This window comes from Phyllostomus hastatus, unplaced genomic scaffold, assembly GCF_019186645.2.
Source record: "Phyllostomus hastatus isolate PE091 unplaced genomic scaffold, TTU_PhHast_1.1 phas_scaffold_11, whole genome shotgun sequence".
Lineage (NCBI taxonomy): Eukaryota > Metazoa > Chordata > Mammalia > Chiroptera > Phyllostomidae > Phyllostomus > Phyllostomus hastatus.
In genome coordinates, this window is record NW_025334005.1 from 2066710 (window position 1) to 2087399 (window position 20690).

General features: G+C 65.6%; 4 protein-coding genes across 5 annotated transcripts; 3 read left to right on the forward strand and 1 right to left on the reverse strand.

The window, feature by feature from the left end:
* Positions 1-1787: 1787 nt before the first annotated feature.
* On the reverse strand, positions 1788-10041 carry LOC123829381 (calcium-binding protein 4-like). Its single transcript, XM_045855034.1, has 7 exons — positions 9922-10041; positions 4640-5337; positions 4226-4256; positions 4003-4146; positions 2682-2791; positions 2232-2379; positions 1788-2124 (listed from the first exon to the last, which is right to left on the reverse strand). The coding sequence occupies exons 2-7, from the start codon at positions 5015-5017 to the stop codon at positions 2096-2098; spliced, it is 840 nt and encodes a 279-aa protein (XP_045710990.1). The 5' UTR covers positions 5018-5337; positions 9922-10041; the 3' UTR covers positions 1788-2095.
* On the forward strand, positions 5868-8737 carry GPR152 (G protein-coupled receptor 152). The gene is made up of 3 exons (XM_045855026.1): positions 5868-5908; positions 6956-8215; positions 8336-8737. The coding sequence occupies exons 2-3, from the start codon at positions 6995-6997 to the stop codon at positions 8525-8527; spliced, it is 1413 nt and encodes a 470-aa protein (XP_045710982.1). The 5' UTR covers positions 5868-5908; positions 6956-6994; the 3' UTR covers positions 8528-8737.
* A 2801-nt stretch (positions 10042-12842) lies between the features above and the next one.
* Positions 12843-18212, forward strand: CORO1B (coronin 1B). The gene is made up of 11 exons (XM_045854839.1): positions 12843-12951; positions 13754-13956; positions 14340-14462; positions 14564-14693; positions 14873-15054; positions 15141-15260; positions 15920-16024; positions 16110-16255; positions 16466-16523; positions 17360-17638; positions 17752-18212. Exons 2-11 carry the CDS (start codon positions 13756-13758, stop codon positions 17875-17877), a joined length of 1470 nt encoding a protein of 489 aa, XP_045710795.1. The 5' UTR covers positions 12843-12951; positions 13754-13755; the 3' UTR covers positions 17878-18212.
* Positions 18213-18364: 152 nt separating this feature from the next.
* Positions 18365-20685, forward strand: LOC123829299 (protein tyrosine phosphatase receptor type C associated protein). Of its 2 annotated transcripts, none has more exons than XM_045854844.1 (2): positions 18365-18676; positions 19866-20685. In XM_045854844.1, the coding sequence occupies exons 1-2, from the start codon at positions 18674-18676 to the stop codon at positions 20481-20483; spliced, it is 621 nt and encodes a 206-aa protein (XP_045710800.1). In that variant the 5' UTR covers positions 18365-18673; the 3' UTR covers positions 20484-20685. The 2 variants fall into 2 exon arrangements, with proteins under 2 accessions (XP_045710800.1, XP_045710798.1); XM_045854842.1 differs by having other exon boundaries at positions 18597-18724.
* Positions 20686-20690: the final 5 nt, after the last annotated feature.

Genomic DNA, 20690 nt, shown 5'->3' on the forward strand with positions numbered 1-20690 from the left:
CCAGTTCACAAGCTGACACTCAAGCCACTGAGCCACACCAGCCAGGGCATAAATGTCCTTCTTACTAGAGCCATCCCTTCAGTGAGAGCACGCAGACGGGAACCCCTCACTTTCATTTGGTCTTCTGCAGTTTTCCCCGGGATGCATCTAGGCACACGCTTAACTTAATTTCTCCTTCTCTGGCTGCAATGTGCTCCGTCCGCCCGAGCACTTGACTTTGTGGGAATCTTTATGGGAAATCTTCAGCCATCATCTCTTTGACTATTGCCTCATGTTCCTTCTCTTTATTTTCCCCTTCTAAGACTCCTAATGACTTTTAATTATCCTTTACAACTTTTCATCTTTTTATCCTTCAGTGCTACATTATGGTGATTTTCAGGTAATAGCTTCCAATTTGTTAATCCTCTCTTAAATGGTTTCTAATCTGCTGTTGAACTCCTCCATGGATTTCTTTTCATTCCAACGGCTACAGATTTTGTTTTTAGAAGTTCTATTGTGTTATTTTTTTAATCTCCCTGTGCAGTCTTAATCCTGTCCTGTTGTTACATATTGGTCTCTCTTCCTTCTTTTATCTCAATTTTTTTTTTGCATTTACTTTATGGTCTCTTTTTCTTTCTTTCTTTTTCTTTTTTCTTTCTTTCTTTCTTTCTTTTTAAGATTTTACTTATTCATTTTTAGAGAGGGAAGGGAGGGAGAAGAGAGAGAGAGAGGAACATCAATGTGCAGTTGCTGGGGGTCATGGCCTGCAGCCCAGGCATGTACCCTGACTGGGAATCGAACCTGGGACACTTCAGTGCGCAGCCCGAGCTCAATCCACTGAGCTATGCCAGCCAGGGCTTATGGTCTCTTTTAAATGGTCCTATTACTTACACTCTGGGGCACCGATTCTCCTGGTTGTTCTATCCGCCCAGGCTCCCTAAAAGTGGCTTGTTTTCTTATGTGCTTTGTAATATTTTGTCACGAGTTCACCTTCAGAAGTGACGGTGCGGGTGTGTGTGTGTGTGTGTTCTAAGTCCTGTGTGCCCTGGGTAGAAAGAGTGCCCTTGACAGCCATTTTTTCCTATTTCTTCAGCTTTTCATGCCATGGGGCCTGACCGCGCTCCTGCCCGACGCACAGGCCTGAGTGTTGGGTTGGTTCCCTAGGGTAATGTTTCCACCCCGGGCCCTGGACATCTGTGCCCGTGCCAGTTCCCTGCGCTGGTAGGTGGGAGTATGTTTGGGTTCCCTTCTCCAGAACAGGGGACCCCTTGGAGGCCTGGAGGGTACTCAGGGGCGTGTCTGGCTCCCCTGCCCCTGGCAAGCCTTGCGCCAGACACTCCTGGTGCCAGAGCCCAGGCTCTCAGACCTCCGGGTCTGAAGCCCCGCCCCCAGGGTTCACTCCCTCCCGCCACCCAGCTTGGAGTTCTCTCTTTCCTTTGGTACCCAAGGTCATCCCTTTTTTCCTTTCAAGTTCCACGTTAAAAAAAAAAGATTTTATTTATTTATTTTTGGAGAGAGGAGAAGGGAGAGAGAAAGAGAGGGAGAAAAACATCGACGTGAGAAACATAGATCGGTTGCCTCTCCTATGCACCCCAACCAGGGACCGAACCCGCATCCGGGCGTGTGCCCTGACTGGCGATGGATCCAGTGACCTTTCGCTTTGCGGGATGATGCCCGGCCCACTGAGCCACACGGGTCAGGGCTCGGGTGCAACTTTAAAATATGTCTATCCTTTCACACTTAAGTAGTGGGAAGGGTCCTGTCCAGCTGCCCTCTCCCCCCCCACCCCCATTTGTTAATGCTGCCAGTGTGGGGAGCTCCCCCCGCCCCCGAGGGCCTACAGAGACCCAAATCTTGCTCTCGCCAGGGAATGCCAGGCAGCTGACTGTCGCTTTTCTCCTGGAACCTCCTTTCTCCGGGTGGGAAGGAGGCGAGGATGAGGGTGGGTGGGTGCCGTCACAAGCCGGCGCTCCAGCCAGGTGTTGTCAGGGACAGGAGAAGCTTCAGCTGCTGGTCTCTTTCATCCTGGGGCCTCCCGGGGGGAGGGGGGGTGACGTGCAGCAGGGACCCTGCCGGTCTGGGGCCAGAGGGACAAGGCGGTCCCCCGCCTGGAGCCTCAGTGAGTGAAGAGCATCATCACAAACTCTGTGGGAGAGAGGGGACCGACTGGGTCAGGGGTCTCGGGAGCTGCGGGGCTCAGCCTAGGGGCTGGAGGGGGCGGGGCGGGGGGGTTGTCTAGGAAGGAAACTCACCATCGAAGTCGACGGTGCCGTCCCCGTTGAGGTCCACGTCTCGGAACATCTCATCCAGCTCAGGATCCCCCAGCGGCTCCCCCAGCAGGGCCGGCGCTGCCTGCCGCAGCTCGGCTACAGTGATCCGTCCATCCCTGTCCCTGTCGAACTAGGGTCCCAGCAGGACTCAGCCCCTCCCACCCAGAGCCACCTCCACCTTTGCATCTGCTGTCCTCAGATGCCCTCTTGCCTTCCTGCTCCAGGAAGTCTCCCTGGGTGGACCAGCCCCTGCCCCAAGCTGGAGTGAGCCAAACCCTCTCCAACCCCTCCCCGGCCCCAGCCCCACCCTCCGCAGGGCCCTGTGCCTCCAGAGGCTGAGGACTCCACTCTCTGCCTCCCCTGGCGTGGGTGGGAGACCACTAAGGCAGTGTCCCACCCCGCACGGCCCGCCCACCCCTCCACGCCCCGCACCTCTCGGAAGGCGATGCGCAGCTCCCGCACCCCGAGCATGTGCGCCGTCTCCTCCCTCAGCTTTGGGCCCATCAGTTCCACAAACTCCTCAAAGTCCACGTGGCCGCCCACTGCAGACCCAAGCAGAGCGTCACGGTGGAGGGCCGGGGCCCAGGGAGGGACATCACCAGGGCCAGTCCCTCCTGGCTCTGCCTCCAGGGAAGAACACCCAGCATTCTTACCCTGGAGGGGGTAAGGGGGCAGGGGCCCCATTTTCGGCTGGGGGTGCACGTGGTGCAGCACTCGGGGGTGGGGGAAAGAGCGGGCTTCGGAACCAGCTGGTCCTGGGCCTGAGCCCTGGCTCTGCCACCTCGTGGTGAGTGGATTTGGGTGACCGAGTAAACCGCCCTCCTCACCCTAGGCTGCGGGCAAGGGAACCCACTCCGGCGGTGCTCTCAGGCTGCAGTGCACGGCTACCGAGTGGGCGGGTCCCTGTGGGCAGCAACAAACGCCCCTGAAGAAGCACACCCATGTCTCCCCTCGGTTCCCAGATGCCGTCATGTATTAAAAAAATGGTCCGATAGCCCTGGCTGGTGTAGCTCAGTGGACTGAGCATGGGCTGTGAACCAAAGGGTCACTGGTTCGATTCCCAGTCAGGGCACATGCCTGGGTTGCAGGCCAGGTCCCCAGTGAGGGCCACATAAGAGGCAACCACACACTGATGTTTCTCTCCCTCTGTTTCTCCCTCCTTTCCCCTTTCCCTAAAAATAAATACATAAATAAAAAATTTTAAATGGTTAAATAACAGCTTTGGGAGGAGAAAGAAAGGAAAAGAAGAGAAGCATGAACCGAAATGTGCACATTCACGGTGCGCCTCATCCCACTGTGGATCGCAAAGGTAACACGAGGGCGGGTGTCCCGGAGCGGAGGGAATCTGCTGTTGGACAAACCAGCCGATGAGAAGCACACGGCGCCCGCCCACCCCTCCTTGAATCACAGGCGAGGGCCAGGACTCTGTCACGCTGGGCCTCAGCGCACCCCAGGGGGCTCTCTGTGGGAGCCAGAGGCCGAGAGTGCGGGCGGTGCCAGCAGGAGGCGCTGCGTCACGAGGGCCGGCCGCGGAGGAGGGCTTCTGCAGCCGGCGGCCCTGCAGAGCCCCAAGGGCCTGTGTGTCTGGGTCCCCGGTGCCTTCCTCGCACCCCGGTGTCCCTGCATCCGACGGGGCCGATGTCAAACTGCCAAACTGCCCTGGAAACTGTCCCCCCCTCGCCCTACCCCCACCACGCCTGCGGGGCGCCCAGAGCGCCCCCCCACCCCCTGGGCAGCGGCACGAGGCACTGACTCCGCATCTTGACGTGCTGCGAGACCTCGAGGAGCTCCATCTCCGTGGGCATGTAGCCCAGCGTCCGCATGCAGGCGCCCAGCTCCCGGTAGCCGATGTAGCCGTCCCGGTCCGTGTCGAACTCCTCGAAGGCCGCCTGAAGCTCTGCGGGGGAGGGAGGTCAGGCCCAGGAGCCCAGCTCGGGGACACCTCCCACCTCCTGCCGCCAGCAAGGCTCACTCACCGGCCAGCTCCTCGGGGCCCAGCTTGCGATCCTGTGGAGGCACAGGCCAGCGTGTCCCCAGGGCCGGCCAGCACTCTGGCCAGCCTCCTCTAGCCCCTGCCCGCGCTGGCCTGGACTGGGCCAGTCCCACAAGGACAGGAGAAGGCAGCTGAAGTCCCGTGGGCCCCAGGAAAAGAGACGACCCCTCCTCTTCCTGCCCCTGGGGCCTGAGCTCTCATGGAACCCTGGGTTTGAGGTCTAGGCCCACCCGCTGCCCAGGCTGGCCCAAGACCCAAGCTCCCAGCCAGGCTCCAGAGCGTAGAGCAGGAGAGGCAGGAGGCCTGAGCTCTAGGGGCAGGGTGGGCTGAACCTGAGGGCACAGGCCCCCTCCCCACCCCCTCCAGGCCCCCCAGCCCTGCCCAGGCCCCTCCTGACCTTCCCAAAGACACGGTTGAGCAGAGGCCCGTATGTCTTCTGGGCAGCATCGTGGTGCGGGACAGGACGGTGCCGGTGGGACTGGCGCCGAGAGGCTGCCCCCGGGGCTGCAGGGGCTGGCTCCTCCTCCGGCCCTCCTCCTGTCCGAGAGGCCTGCTTGCTGCTCCCGGGGGCCTCAGGGTGCTGGACGGGGGTCTGCCTCCCAGAGCCGTCGGCGCCTTTCTGGGACCCTCGGGGCCCCCTCTCCCTTTTGCTGCTTCTCCTGGTCAAGGGTTGCCCCTCAGCACCACTCCTGGGAGCTGTGACCCCCACGGGGGGCTTCTGGGGGCTGGGAGCAAGGTCTGGGCCATGCTGCCCCCTCGCCTGCTCCGTGGCCATGCGAAGACAGGCAACGGGGCTCAGAGACACAGCGCAAGAAGCACCCTTGGCTCTCAGGGCCCGTAAAGCTGCTTATGCACCCAGAGAGCACACGGCCTGGGACGGGGCCCTGAGGCGGATTAGGCTGAGTGACAGAGGCAGCTCAGGCCCTACCCGGGGCCCTCTGCCCCGTGTGGCCGGGGCAGATGGGCCAAGAGGACGGTTCTCAGCAACAGTGGGTGCCAGGGCGTGGTGGCTGCAATGAGCTTCGGGCTACAGCTCCGTCCACTGGTGAGCTGGGAGACCCAGCAAGTCGCCTTTCCAAGCCTCGGTTGCCTCGCCTGTAAAATGGGAGCGACACTGCTGCAGGGTGGAGGGATCAGCCCCGCGGTGTGATGAGGGCAGCGCTGAGCGAAGAGAGGACAGGAGAAGGGCTCTCAGACAGGAGGAAGACTCTGGGCGAAGGCTGGGAGGGGGGCAACGATGGGGTGAATTGCCCACGGCGGCCCCCTTGTGGGTGCCACCCTGGCTGGAGCAGAGGGTGCGTGAAATTGGGGAACGGAGGCCTTGAACTCTGGATTTAGCGGCACGGAGGTGAGGTCAGAGGAGGTGGGTCCTGGGGGGCCCGTTGCTTGCGCTGTGCTGGAGGAGTCCGGGTGAGGGGGTGTCAGCCATGTGGCATTGTCAAAGATGTGGGGCCTGGCCGGCCACTCGGCCCCACTGGGCAGGGGTTAGGGTTTCCCGGTGAGCAGCCCCATGAATGATTAATGTCCTCAGCTTGGGTTTCAGGCCGGCCGCCTTAGCGCCGCCCGGCGCCATGCAGCAGGCCGCGGTGTGAGGCCCCGCAGACGGCGGGACCTCGGGGCAGGCAGGCACGCCCTGCTCCTTCCGGCCAGCAGCCTCACCTCCCAGGTAAGCCGAGCCAGGGCTCTGGTCCAGCAGGGGCTGGAGCTTGCGGAGTGGGGTCTGCCTGAGGAAGAGGCCTGGGTGGGGGGTGGGGAGAGGCCCCTGGGCCGAAGGCCAAGTGGCTGGAGCCACAGGCCACAGGCGGATGCGGCCTTTCTGGGGCGTCCCCTGACTCTCCGCCGCCATTGGGGCTTTCTGTCCGGAGAGGGAGAGTCCCCCACCATGGAGGGAAGTGGGGGGCAGCAGCCACCCTCCTCCGCACCACACTGCTGCGCCCCTGCTCTGCTTAGTAGCCCCACGGGACAAATGGGGCCACCTCCACCTGAGCTAGGAGGAGGGGAGAGGGCCCGGTGAGGCAGGAGAAGGAGGCAGAGGTGCAAGCTGCTCCCGGGACTGGACGGCCCTCCTGGCCCCAGGCCGCGTGGCCCTGAGCGGCAGACCTTACCCGAGGCCAGGAGCTGCAGGGGTGGGGGGAGGGGCCTCCTCCGCCCCCAATTCCCAGGCACCCTTGGATTCCTGTGGAACTGATGAGACCGGAGTCCTGCCTTTCTGGACTTTTAAACACTTGAGCCCCAGAATACCAGACAAAAGGCGTCTGCAAAGATCTGACCAAGTGGTTTGCAAACCGTGTTCCCCGCGGCCCTACCGGTACTCTCCCTTCCTTTAATCTCACCGCTCCTTCTTAGTTCATGGGAACCGCAATGTCTTATTTAAAGAAAAGATTCACCAGCCTGAAACGTATGTCCGAAAGCCCCTGGGTTAGCCTACTTGCACACACTGGGATTCCGAGGGGCAGAACGGTCGGGTCTGAGTTCGAGTCCTGGTGTCTCCTTTCCTATCTCTGATCTTGGCCAAGTCACTGGCCCTCTGACTCTTCCTCTCGTCCCCTCCAAAACGGATTTCATGAGGACTGAGCGAGGCAGTCCGTTAGAGGCCCTGGTAGAGGGCACCTACTCGAAAGGGGATGGCGATGCCCAGAGAGGGAGAGTGACTCGCCTAGAGACGCAGAGCGCTTCTCGTGACCAGTCACCCATGCCCTCGTTGATTTGCCAGGCACCCACTCTGCGTCCAGCACCACCCTGGGGACCTCAGATGGACAGTATGGAAGCCAGCCTGGGGGTCTTTGGCCGCCGGCCCCGCACGGAACTCGAGGACGAGGACTACTACCCGCAGGGTAGCTGGGACACGGTCTTCCTGGTGGCCCTGCTGCTCCTGGGGCTGCCAGCCAATGCTCTCATGGCGTGGCTGGCGGGCTCGCAGGCCCGACAGGGAGCGGGCACGAGGCTGGCCCTGCTCCTGCTCAGCCTGGCTCTCTCTGACTTCTTGTTCCTGGCGGCGGCGGTCTTCCAGATCCTGGAGATCCAGCATGGAGGGCACTGGCCGCTGGGGACGGCGGCCTGCCGCTTCTACTACTTCCTGTGGGGTGTGTCCTACTCCTCGGGCCTTTTCCTGCTGGCGGCCCTCAGCCTGGACCGGTGCCTGCTGGCACTGTGCCCGCGCTGGTACCCCGGGCGCCGCCCGGTCCGCCTGCCCCTCTGGGTCTGCGCCGGGGTCTGGGTGCTGGCCACGCTCTTCAGCGTGCCCTGGCTGGTCTTCCCCGAGGCCGTCGTGTGGTGGTACGACCTGGTCATCTGCCTGGATTTCTGGGACAGCGAGGAGCTGCCGCTGCGCATGCTGGAGATCCTGGGGGGCTTCCTGCCGTTCCTCCTGCTGCTCGTCTGCCACGTGCTCGCCCAGGCCGCCTCCTGCAAGACGTGCTGCCGCCGCCGCCAGCCGAGCCCCGCCTGCCGTGGCTTCGCCCGGGTGGCCAAGACCATTTTGTCGGCCTACGTGGTCCTGCGGCTGCCCTACCAGCTGGCACAGCTGCTGTACCTGGCCTTCCTGTGGGACATCTACCCTGGCTACCTGCTCTGGGAGGCGCTGGTCTACTCCGACTACCTGATCCTCCTCAACAGCTGCCTCAGTCCCTTCCTCTGCCTCCTGGCCAGCGCCGACCTCCGGGCCCTGCTGCGCGCCGTGCTGTCCTCCTTCGCGGCAGCCCTCTGCGAGGAGCGGCCGGGCAGCTTCACGCCGGCCGAGCCGCAGACCCCGGCGGACTCTGCGGGGCAGACGGTGCCAGAGCCGGGTGCCGAGGCCGGGCCCCAGGCGAACCCCGCCACCCAGCCACAGGAGAACCCCACGGCCCAGCCACAGGACAACCCCACGGCCCGGCCACGATTAGATTCTATGGCCCAGCCTCAGCTGAACTCCACGGCCCAGCCACAGGAGAACCCCACGGCCCAGCCACAGTCAGATTCTGTGGCCCAGCCCCAGGTGAACCCCACGGCCCAGCCACAGTCAGATTCTGTGGCCCAGCCCCAGCTGAACTCGCCCGCCCAGCCACGGGCAGACCGTGAGACCCAGCCTGCTTTGGACCCTGTGGCCCAGCCCCAGGCCAGCCCGGGGGCCCAGACCCCTGGACCTGCCGCCAGCCCAGCCCCCAGCCCCTGCGATGAAGCTTCCTCTGCCCCATCCCAGGATCCCAGCCCAGAGGCCCCCGAGAACCCAGCCGCGCCAGCAGCCTCTGAGGGAGGGAGCCCCAGCAGTGGCCCCCCGGAGGAGGCTCCTGGAGCAGACCCCACGTGAGGGTCCGGGAGAGCCCAGGCCTGCCAGGTGGCCAGAGGGAGATGGAGGAACCGGCCCGTCAGAGAGGAGGGCGCCGTGGAGGAAGTCATCACGGAAAACCCCGCCGGGCCCTGGGGCCTGCAGGAGGACTCGGGGGAAGTGAGAACGGAGCGGCCGAAAGTCCCAGACAGTTCGTCGTGAGCGTCGTGTCCCTGTCTGGGTCCCACCAAGCTCCTCCATCGCTGTCATGCTTGCCCCCGTCCACCCCCGCCCCCCCCACACACACATGGTGGCCCAACAGCCCTGGACGGTCCCAGCCGATGGTGTCCGCTGGGCTCTGCCCTCCGATACCCTCAGGCCCCGTGAGGATTCAGCCTTGCTGGTGCGGGGACAGACAGCAGGGGGGACTTCCTTGGGCTCGATCTGACTCCCTTCCATCCTCTCCCCACCTCCCCCTCCCCGTACCACCCAGTGACTCGGGCACGAGGGTGCCAAAGGAGAAAGTCCCTGTGGAGGAGGGGGTCCCTCTGGAGCCAGCAGGAGCCCGCAAGCTGTGGGGCGGGGGCGGGATGGCAGGAGCGGAACCCTGGGGTCCAATCCTGCTCCCGGGGCTCTGGACAAGCTGTTTCCCTCTCCGAGGCCCCGTTCCATCCGCCACCATGAGCATTAAATGAGAACGTGTGTAAGGTGCCTAGCAAGAGCCTGCGGCACACAGTAGGGACTCAGTGAACAGATGTCCTTCCTTTCTTGGCGTCCAGAGATGTCCCTGCAGGGGCTGGGGACGGATGGGAGGAGGCACCATCTGGCCTAAGCATCTGGATCCTGTGAGCTGGGGGGCCCATCAGCTGTGCCCGTGACCAGTATTGGGCTGCGGACACCCAGGTAGCCGCAGAGAGCAAAGCACGGGGCCACCTCTGCACCTCGGGCAGCTCCGGGGATTCCCAAGTTCGCTCCATTTAAGGGTGCAGCTGGTTTCCAGCCGCACAACGCTGTGCGAGCTGCAGGTTCGGAGCGCGCCCGGCCTGCCTCCCTCTGAGCACCCCCCCCACCCCCACACTTGGCTCAGGGGCCCGAGAAGAGAGCTCTGGGGACGGGTGGCCCCAGAAAGGGCAGAGGTCCCCAGAGGCCACACAACATCTCCGGGGTGTAGCCAGCCAACCTCTTCCCTCTCAGGCTGCAGATACTGCAAAACAAAACCCAAACCAAACCAAAACAAACCCAAAACTAGGAAGTGCTGGAAGGCTGACCCTGGCCCCTTCCCTTTCACTTCCCTCACGCTCCCCTGGCGCCCACCGCACCACACGGCTTCCTCTCAGCCCCTTCCGTTTCCAAACCATGCTCCCTCCCCACCCCCACCCCCACCTTTTCCCATTAGCTCAGCACTGTGACCTTCAGCCGTCTGGCAATGCCCTTACCCATTGATGTAAATGACAATGACATTCAACTCGCTACCCTTCCCGGGGTGCCTGCATTTCCAAAAGGCAGCAGGCTGTGCAGGCGGCCGATCTGGGCCCGTTCCCGGCTCTCTCTCCGGCTCAGGGCTCCCCTCTGCAAAACGGGGTGACAATGTCGTCCTGGCAAAGTTGGCTGTCATGGTCGTTTCCTGTGCTGGGACAGCAGCACACTGGGCGGTGGTGACAAGAGCAGCATAGCCATAGCGTCTCCTAGTGAGGGGATCGAGGGGACCGAGGGGCACTGAGGCCTCTGGGTGAGAGTGATTTCTGGACAGGCACAAACTTGTCGAATTCATTCACTCAGCAAGTAGTTACTGAGCACTTGCTAGGTGCCTTGCCAGCCAGGCTTCCGTGTTGGAGACACACGGGGAGGCGTAGGAGCAAGGCCTCTGGCGGCCCTCGGGTCTTGTTTGAATCCGGGCTCCGCCGCTCAGCAGCTGTGTGATGTTTTAGGAAGCCTCTTGGTCTCTGTGGGACTCAGTTTCCTCATCTGTAAATTGGGGAGCATAGTCATGGTTCCGATTTCCTGGGAGTGTTAATCCCTGTGAATGCTGGCATCTTTGCCTGGTGCAGAGTAACTGTCAGCCATTAGTGTGATTCTACCAGCCTGTAGCCCCAGGCCTCACGCTGGCCTGGGACCAGTGCCGAGCCGCGGGCCAGAGCCCATGTGGCAGCATCCTGCCTCCCCTCCTCCCCAAACAGCACCCCCACTGAGGACAAGAAGTGGGCTGTGTCCCTTTGGGGCACTCGGCAGGGCCCTTCCCCCTTCCCCCAGCTGCAGGTCCTGACGTCTTTTCAGCAAGGCAGGCAGAGCGCAGACCGAAACCTCAGTGCCCGCCGCCGCCTGCCTTCGGCTCTGGTCCAGGCTCCGAACCCCACCCCCTGGAGGCTGGGCCAGTCCCATCTCCAAGGTCCCCAAGGGGAACCCCACCCATGGTGGACGGCTGCTCTCCAGGAGGAAGAGCAGGGACAGGAAGGGCTCTGAGGACGCGGGCGGCAGGGTGTGTGCCAAGGCCCTGAGGGAGGAGGGAAGGTGTGTGTTTCAGGGACAGGAGGGCCGGTGTCACCTCCGACGTCCCGCAGCCCCTCCACTTCCCCCAGCACACCCTGCGGCACGGGGCTCCTGTGGTCCCCCGGGGAGCTCATCCCTTCTCCCGATAAGAGACACCCACCCTCCCTGTCGTGGGGGCCAGACACGGATTCCGAGCGCTGTGAACACGAACACTTTTTGGTCCTGCACTCGGGGCTGCTGTTCGTTCATTCCTTCCTTCAGCGTGTGCTCATGGGACACAAACTGCGGGCTAGGTCTTCCTGTTCTAGGTGCTGGAATACGGCGGGAGATGAGACGAGGCGCTGCCCGCAGTTTGCGGATGTCCCAGCGGGTGAGGCGGACACACAATAGTTCGTAATATGACGTCAGATGGCGATCCAGCACAACGCAGGGGGGACAAGTGAGGGCCAGAGAGTGGTGGGCCAGGGGTGGTCAGGGAAGGCCCTGGGAGGAGGTGACGTCTGAGCAGAGGCCTGGAGGACGTGAGGGACGGAGGCTTCTCAAGACCCGGGGGAAGCAGCGGGCTTCCAGACGCAGGGAGCAGGAGGCGTCAAGGCGCTGAGGCGGGAAGGCAGGTGGTGCGTTCCAGGCACAGGAGGGTCAGCGTCACCAGGCCACGTGGAGAGAAAGGACAGTAGTAGGTGAAGGGGGGTGCTGGGCAGAGTGGGCCTCGACGGTGGCTGCCGTCCAGTTTGGGCTCCTGACCCAGGGAGCGGGGGGCGGGGGGGGGGCTCTGTGCTGCCTGCCCTCTCCCCAACCACCCACATCCGAGTCCGGGGCTGGAGGGATGGCCTGCTCACGATTTCCGGGGCAGTGGGAAAAGTAAGGGCTTTCGGAGCCAAACCCGTGGGGCCTGAGTCCCGGGAGAGGGACCTGGGGCACGTGCCTCTCCTCTCTGAGCTGTGTCCTCGGCAGGGTGCGGTGAGGCGGCCGAGGTGGACACACAGGGGGCTTCAGGGAGCCGGGGAAGAGCTCCTTGTGACTTCCGCCCTTCTCCCCCTGCACCCCACTGTTTCAGGAAAGGGGCCTCCTTGTCCATCACCCCTTGGTCATCCGGGGCAGTGGAGGCTCCGAGAAGGAATGAGGGGAGGCGGCCAGTGCCCCAGGGACAGCAGCCCCAGGGGGACAGCAGCCCCAGGGGGAGCAGGCAGGCTCTGCCTGAGAAACCCACAGGCACGACTCAGCCGCCTCCTCGCAGGAGCTGCGTGGGAGGGAGGTCTGCGGACTGACCTCCGGGTCTCCGCGGGAGGTGGCCGCGGACAGGCAGGAAGGAGTGAGGGACCTGGGGAGCATGGCCCCGGTTCTGTTTGTGATTAGGAGGCAGCGAGACCCAGGGGCGTTCATCAGGGAGAATGAGTTGGCTGGGCCTTCCGCTCTTCCCTTAAAACACCTGTTTTATTTCCATCGTGAAACAAGAGCTATACACTTCTGCACCTTAAAAAGGGGGCACGCTCACATGTCGACCGTCCCAGTAGGCAACATATTTTGGGGTGGACTGGGGAACCCTAAAGCATGCACTGGGGTGGACTGGGGGATCGGGAGGGCTGGGCTCTACCCACTCCTGGGAAGAGCAAGGTCTGCCACAGGGACGTGGACCGCGGCTGCAGGCCCTCAGGCCCCATCCCCACTGCTGTCGCAGCCTCTAGCCCGGCGCCCCAGAGCGACCTGAAAGCCTGCGGGGCGGGGCGTCCAAGGCCCCGCCCACGCCCCGCCCCCGCGCCCTCAGCGCCCCTGCGCTCCCGGCCTCCAGGCTCCACTCGCAGCCTCCCGCCCCGCCCCGCCCCTCCGCGCGTGACCTCGGCCCCACCCCCGCAAGCCCCAGCCCCGCCCCCGCCCCTCGCGCCCCTCTCCTCTGTCACTTCCTGATTCCCGCTTCCTGCTTCCCAGAGGCCGGGATCCGGAGCCGCCCGAGGCCGGTGCCGCAGTCCCCGGCGCCCCCGGTGAGCGCGACTGGCCGAGCCTCGGGGCGCAGGCAGGGGGCGGGCGGGGCTGCGGGGGCTGAGCCGCGGGGCTGGAGGAGGGAGGTCGCGAATCCCAGGAGCCCCTCCTTTCCGCGGCGCCTAGCCCTCAGTCCTAACTCCTGGTGGCCACCCAGCCTCTCCCCTCCTGCGCCGGGGTCCCTGGTAGTGGGGCTTCTGGTTCACCTTGGACCCCGCTGCAAGGCGGCTCTGGGATGCTCTGCGGCTGGGAGCAGCGTCCCGACGCCCGCCCAGTCCTGCCAGGACCCCTGGGGCCGGCCCGAGGGGCGGGGAGGGGGTGGGGGGGCTCCCTGCACGTTCCTGCGGACATTGCACATTCCGTGGGACGCGTAACTGGGGCCTAGTGCGGCCCGGACAGCAGAAATCGCCCCTGCCTCCTCTGTCCGTTCGCATCATCCAGTTTTCAAATCCTGGGCCGGGAGGGGTCTGGTGAGACCTGGCGGGGACGCGCAGGAGAGCTGAGCTTGCGCTGGCTTCGGCCTCTCCCCGCCCCACAGGCGCGCACAGCGCCGAGCCAGCGAGGGGCCCCAGGAAGGGCCCTGCAGAGCCTCTCAAGGCCTGCCGTGGGGGCGTTTCCCTCTTGGCCCTGGGGGCCGGCAGCCGGGGTTTGTGCCGGTGACCCCATTCTGTAAGGGGAAACTGAGGGCTAGGTGGGTCACAGTGACCAGGCCCAGGGGCATCCTCCCCACCTGGCTCCAGGCAGCCCTGGGAGGCTGGGGGGTGCTGGGGTCGGCGGGTGCTAACAGGCCTCTGCACGCTGCAGACATGTCCTTCCGAAAGGTGGTTCGGCAGAGCAAATTCCGGCACGTGTTCGGACAGCCGGTCAAGAATGACCAGTGCTACGAGGACATTCGAGTGTCCCGGGTCACCTGGGACAGCACCTTCTGCGCAGTCAACCCCAAGTTCCTGGCGGTGATTGTGGAGGCCAGCGGCGGGGGCGCCTTCCTGGTGCTCCCCCTGAGCAAGGTGGGGCCCGTGCGGGCTGGGGGAAGGACTGGAGGTGGCTTGGCCACTCCTGCTAGACCTGCCTGCTTACCCCACACCCCTTATCTTGCCTGTCCCTGCACTGCTGGGCAGGGGTCACGTCCACTTTTACTGCCTGAGATGTGTCAGCCCAGGAGGAGAAAGTCTTACTGCACAGGGTCAGGCTCAGAGGCAACGAGCGTTCCCTGCCCACCGGGCGATGCCTTGGAGGCAGAGGTGGGCCAGGAGAGGCAGTCACATGGGGGCCACCTGTGGGCCAGGCGCTGCGCGTCATCCCGGCGCCGCAGAGGGGAAGACCGAGGCTCTGGGAGGGACAGAGGCTGGGGGCCCTCAGTCCCCACTGACTGCCCACCTCATGCCCGCAGACGGGCCGCATTGACAAGGCCTACCCAACGGTGTGTGGACACACAGGACCCGTCCTGGACATCGACTGGTGTCCCCACAACGATGAAGTCATTGCCAGCGGCTCAGAGGACTGCACAGTCATGGTGAGGTTTGCGCTGTGGCGGGTCCAGGGTCACACGTGCGGTTTGAGGCTGTCAGAAGCCAGGCCGAGCACAGCCCCACCTGCAACCTCCCCCTCCCTCAGGTGTGGCAGATCCCGGAGAACGGGCTGGTGTCCCCGCTGACGGAGCCGGTGGTGGTGCTGGAGGGGCACACCAAGCGAGTGGGCATCGTCACCTGGCACCCGACGGCCCGCAACGTGCTGCTCAGTGCAGGTCGGCACCGCGCCCCCGCCCCCACCCCCTCCGAGCACAGCCCTGGAACTTCCCGCACCTCCACCTGGGCCCGTGTGGAAGATGGGAGAGCCAAGGTCTCCTGGGGTCGAGAGGTCGGGTCTGGTCCCAGGAGGGTGGTCGCAGGGAGCCTGGTGGGCTGATGCCGCCCGACCCCGCAGGCTGCGACAACGTGGTGCTCATCTGGAACGTGGGCACGGCGGAGGAGCTGTACCGCCTGGACACCCTGCACCCCGACCTCATCTACAACGTCAGCTGGAACCACAACGGCAGCCTCTTCTGCTCCGCCTGCAAGGACAAGAGCGTGCGCATCATAGACCCCCGCCGGGGCACCCTGGTGGCGGTATGTGGCCCTGGAGGGCGAGGGTGGCGGTGGACGGGCCAGGGGCTCCATCGGGCCACTGCACCGACCGCTCCGTCCCCCGACAGGAGCGGGAGAAGGCTCACGAGGGGGCCCGGCCCATGCGGGCCATCTTCCTGGCGGACGGCAAGGTGTTCACCACGGGCTTCAGCCGCATGAGTGAGCGGCAGCTGGCCCTCTGGGACCTGGTGAGTGGCTGCGACTGGCCTGAGGTGGCAGGCTGGGGACTTAGGCCCCAACCCGGGCGAGAAGGGCAGGGGTCACCCTGGAGGTGCCTGTGGTTCCCAGGCTCTCGGCCTGGCACTTGAGGCTCTCGGGACCGGGAACCCCACCGGCCTCCCTTCTCCCTGTCCCCCACCCCAGCCTCCCCCACTGCCTCCAGTCACCCAGTCTTTGTCCGCGTTGTTCCTGCCAACTGCAAAGTCTTTCTCCTGGCTGGCCTGTTCCCACCTGGCTGTCCTGTGAGGCCCAGGGCGGAGACCCCTCCTGCAGGAGGCCTCCCAGCCCCCGCCCAGAGCTCTGCTTCCATGCCCTGACCTCTGGGGGCCCCTGAGACCAGCGGATGCTCCCGAGCGGTGGGGTGTCTCAGCGCTTGCTCAGTGGCCTGAGAGTTAGTCTGCATGCCTGGAGCAGGCCAGCGAGGGGGGGTGGGGGCGCCTGGGAACGGACAGGAGGCGGGGTGCGGGGCACACTGTGCAGGCAAAGGCTCAGAGGTGAGAGGGAGCCCACCGGTGTGGCAGAGGCAGCGCTGGCTGGGCTGGATGGTCCTGATGGAGGGGTGGGGCGCTGAGGGGAGGGGAGAGGTTCTGGCCTGGCCAGGCCTGACGGGACCCTGCCCCTTCGCCAGGAGAACTTGGAAGAGCCCATGGCCCTGCAGGAGCTGGACTCGAGCAATGGGGCCCTGCTGCCCTTCTATGACCCCGACACCAACGTGGTCTACGTCTGTGGCAAGGTGGGGCTGGGCTGGGCTGGCCGGGCCTGGTGGGGCGGGACGGAGGGGTGCCGGGCGCTGACACCTGTTCCCTGCCACCCTGCAGGGCGACTCCAGCATCCGGTACTTCGAGATTACCAGCGAGCCCCCCTACATCCACTTCCTGAACACGTTCACCAGCAAAGAGCCCCAAAGGGGCATGGGCAGCATGCCCAAGAGGGGCCTGGAGGTCAGCAAGTGTGAGATCGCCCGGTAAGAGGGGCCACCAAGGAGGCTGGCTTTGGGGGAGGCGCCCTGGGGGCAGGGGGCAGAGGTCAGATGATGGGAGGCTGCTCAGGAGGCCCCAGGGCCTGGGGGCAGTCTAGGGGGGGCTGGGGTGAGGAAGCTGAGAGCAGAGGAAACCAGGAGAGCTGGTGTGGGGGGAGCTGCACCCACGGCTCCTCCTTCCCCTCACGTTTCCAGGTTCTACAAACTGCATGAGCGCAAGTGCGAGCCCATTGTCATGACCGTGCCACGGAAGGTGAGGCCGCCAGGTTCCCCTGTCCACTCCCTCCTGTCTGTCAGGCCACGGGGCGGGGGGGGGGGGACTGGGGCGAGGCCCATAAAGGAGTCATGGCTGAGTGGGTGCAGTCAGTGGGCTGGGCGAGCGCCAGTGCGTCCCCTGCTGTGCTGGGGGCTGGGTTGGGCTGTGCCGGGCCCAGGGCAAGCCGGGTGAGCTGAGACCCTCCCCTGGAGGAGCCCGGGAGACAGAGCCTGGAGGCCTTCCCGACGGAGGCCGGCTGACAGCACGCTGGGCAGGGCCCTCCAGGGGTGGGCGGTAGGCCAGGGCGGGGAATGGCGAGAGGAACAGGAAGTCTGGCTGCAGAGGAGGCCCCCGAGAGTGAGGGCATCGGGCCACATGTGTCCGGGCGTCAGATGCCCGGCCAAGAGCCTTGGACGCGATCCGCCCTCCTCCAGCCAGTGTCTGCTGAGCGCGCCGCCCGGCGTGCCAGGCGCACCCCGGGGAGCCGAGCTGCGAACGAGGCAGACAGGGCTGCCCCGGGCACTCGCGGTCCAGAGCACAGCATCCAGGGGCACAGCGCGGCTCCCAGACCCCAGCAAGCCCTGCTGGGGAATGTTGGGGGGCCCTCGGGGTGGGGGAGCTGTTGACGGTGTCCAGAGAGGAAGTGAAGGGACAGAGTTGAGTGTAGAGAGGGGGGGACTTGGGGCCGGGCCACGGGGGAACGGGCTGGCAGGGTGCAGGCCTGCAGGCCAGGAGAGGGATGCGGAGGTGGCCGCCTAGGGTCCCGACGAGAGGGCCCAGGTGGTGGGCCCCCCGCTGATCCAGACCTCCCCTGCCCCCCGCCCCCCACCCAGTCGGACCTCTTCCAGGATGATCTGTACCCTGACACGGCGGGGCCCGAGGCGGCGCTGGAGGCGGAGGAGTGGGTGAGCGGGCGGGACGCCGGCCCCATCCTCATCTCCCTGCGGGAGGCCTACGTGCCCAGCAAGCAGCGGGACCTGAAGGTCAGCCGGCGCAACGTGCTGTCCGACAGCCGGCCCGCCGTGGGCCCCGGCGCCGCTCGCTCAGGGGCCTCCACACCCGCGGCCCCCGCCAGCGCGGCCGCCCCCAGCAGCAGCCTCGCCGGAGCCGGGGTACGTGCCCAGCGGTCCGCAGTGGTGTTGGGGAGCCCCGGGTCCCTGCCTGGCAGTGGATCTGGGGAGGGCTCCCGCTCCGGGACCCCTGACCACCCTCCACGTCCCCGCAGGAGGCCGGGAAGCTGGAGGAGGTGATGCAGGAGCTGCGGGCGCTGAGAGCGCTGGTCAAGGAGCAGGGGGAGCGGATCGGCCGCCTGGAGGAGCATCTGGGCCGCATGGAGAACGGGGACGCGTAGGACCGCAGGTCCCGCGGGTGCCACCCCCCACCGCCGCCTCCAGCCCCCTCTCACTTAGCCTCTGCCGGCAGGCCACGCCGCGGGCTGGCCGGCCCCGCCCCCTGCTGAGGGCCTTCGGGGCAGGTTCGGGCCGGTCCGCGCCCTGACCCATCCTGCGGGCCCAGGCTGGAGCCCCCGCCTGGCGTCTGTCCTTGTTCTCGCGGAGGGTTTCTGTGCCCAGGCAAGCTTACACGCTGAGGGACCATCGCCCCGCCCCCGCCCGGCCCCCTGCTCCTTGGAGGAGTGGGCGGGGTGGGCTCTATATTTTCATTCCAAATAAAATTCTCTTTCTAAAAGTCAGGTTCACCGTTCTGCTGCGGGGGTGGGGCTGGGACAGGAAGTCTGGAGACGGGGACAGGTGAGGCCCCCAGGGAGCATGAGATGTGGGAAAGGCCTGGGGCCACGAGGGCCCCCCCAGTCGGCTCAGCCCCCCTGAATTCTGCCAGGGCAGGGCACCGAGGCTGAGGACACACAGAAACCTCTAGAGCCATGTCCTGCTCGGAGCTGGGGGCCCAGTCCCTCCTCCTGGCAGCCTGGCCCCGGGCTCCGTAGCCCGAGCCTGGCCCAGTGACAGCCCTGGGAGGATCTGGTGGTGGTCAGAGTGGTCCCGAGAGGCCCGAGGGGCCCACGGCAGGGAGGGCTGGGAGGGGTGTGGTGGGCAGGAAGCGGAAGCGTCAAGCAACCCCTAGCTGCAGTGGAGCACAGCACGAGAGTTCACTTCTCCACACGCCGCCGGCGCTGAGAGGCCCACGGACCCATGGTGAGCGCTGGATCCCGCTGCTGCGTCCTCGGGTGGGGGCGACTGGAGGTCAGGGCTGGGGGGCCTGGGCAGGGAGGAACAATTCCTGGTGCTGGGGGCCACCAGCAGCCAGTCGGGGTGGGGGGGGAGGCGAGAGCCAGGGAGCCAGGACAGGCGTGGATGGGGCAGGAATGGGGCCTTTCCTTCCCCTCCCACCTCAGCGCTCAGGTGGTGGCCCCGGCGCCCCACTCTGGGCCCAGACCCCCCTCCAGACCCGGGGGCAGACCCTCCCCTGCTCCGCGGGGAGCATCCCTGGAGCCTGCCCGGGCGGGAGTCCTGCTTGCGCCCTGCACCCCTCCTCCCCCGCTCACACCCCACCTGCCTTGTTCCGACCGCAGGCTTCCTCTGGCAGCTGCACAGCCCGCCCGGGCCGCCGCGGCCCCCAGGGGCAGGGGGTGGGACTGAACGGAAGCGCTGCAGCTGGGGCGGCGGCGGGGCTGTCCCGGGGGCCTGGGGGCGAGAAGGGAGTCTCTGGCCCCCTTCCTCAGACCTGGCCAAGTGGACGGCGAACAGGTGCCTTGGGACTGGTTCTGGCACCCCGGGCCTCGGGAAGGGCTACCCCAACACTGGCCTTGCAGGTCCATCCCCACTGCTGCTCCTGTGGGCAGTTTTGAGTCAACCAATAGTTATGGAGCACCTACTATGTGCTAGGAATTGTGTAGGTGCTTGAACCAGAAAGACCTGTCTTCCTGCAGCCGATTCTGGTGGGGGTGATACGACAATAACCCTAGTGAACAAGCAGCTTTACCTAGCTGTGGGGTTAGGACGGGGTGTGGGGGCAGGCGGGAGAGCCGGCTGGGCAGGCCGCAGGGACGAGGGCAGCGGCCCAGCTCAGACTAGGCTTCACTGAGGCGCGAGGTACCCCGAGCCGAGGTGAGCAGGGGAGTCGTGTGGCTGGGAGGGAAGAGAGGGGGGATGGAGCGTTCCAGACAGAATCCTCCAACCGCCCCCCAACAGGAGCAGGCTTTTAGGGTGCAGTGGGAGGGAGGAAGTGGGCAGGTACCCCAGGGCCGGGGCCTTGTCACCCAAGCAAGGGTTTTTCTGCGCGACTGTTCCCATTTCGCCCAAAAAGCAACCAAGGACCCCGCCACCCAGCCTGCCCACGGCCTGGCCCAGCCAGGATGCTGAGCCCCCGCCTGTCTCCCCACAGGACCTGCCCCGCGCCCCGTGGCTCTGGACGCTGCTGGCCCTGCCCGGGGTCCTGGGCAGCAGTGGCCAGGACAGCCAGGGCTCCAGCACTGTCACCGTGGTCCTGCTGCTGCTGCTTCTACTACTGCTGGCCACTGGCCTGGCCCTGGCCTGGCGCCGCCTCAGCCGGGACTCCGGAGGCTACTACCACCCGGCCCGCCTGGGCGCGGCGCTGTGGGGCCGCACCCGCCGCCTGCTCTGGGCCAGCCCGCCAGGCCGCTGGCTCCGGGCCCGGGCCGAGTTCGAGCCGACCAATGAAGACCTGGAGAGGGAGGAGGACGAGCAGGACCAGGACGTGGAGGACGGCAGCTCTGACGGGGGCCAGGAGGAGGCCGGACCCCTGGGAGAGGAGCAGGGGCGGGGAGAGCAGCCCGGCCCCCAGCGCGGCCCGGAGCCCGCGCAGGAGGCGCCCAGTGGCGGCGTGCAAGGGGGCCCGGGCCTCGGCCCCCAGGGCCCGGAGGGCTCCGCGGGCAGCGCCGAGGCCCTGCTGAGTGACCTGCACGCCTTTGCGGGCAGCGCGGCCTGGGACGACAGCGCCAGGGCCGCCGGGGGCCAGGGCCTCCACGTCACCGCGCTGTAGGGGCCGGCCCCGGGGTCACTCCCTTGTCACCGTGCCTCTGCCTCCCCAGCTGCTATGACTGGACACTGACTGCCCTGGTCACCGACACCCCACGTGGAGGGCCTCAGACTGTCACTCCGCCCCCCGGTTTCGTCCCCAAGGCTGTGCACCCCCCCTCCTCCAGGAAGGCCACCCACCTGAAATAAAACCCTTCCAGCCCTGAGGTCC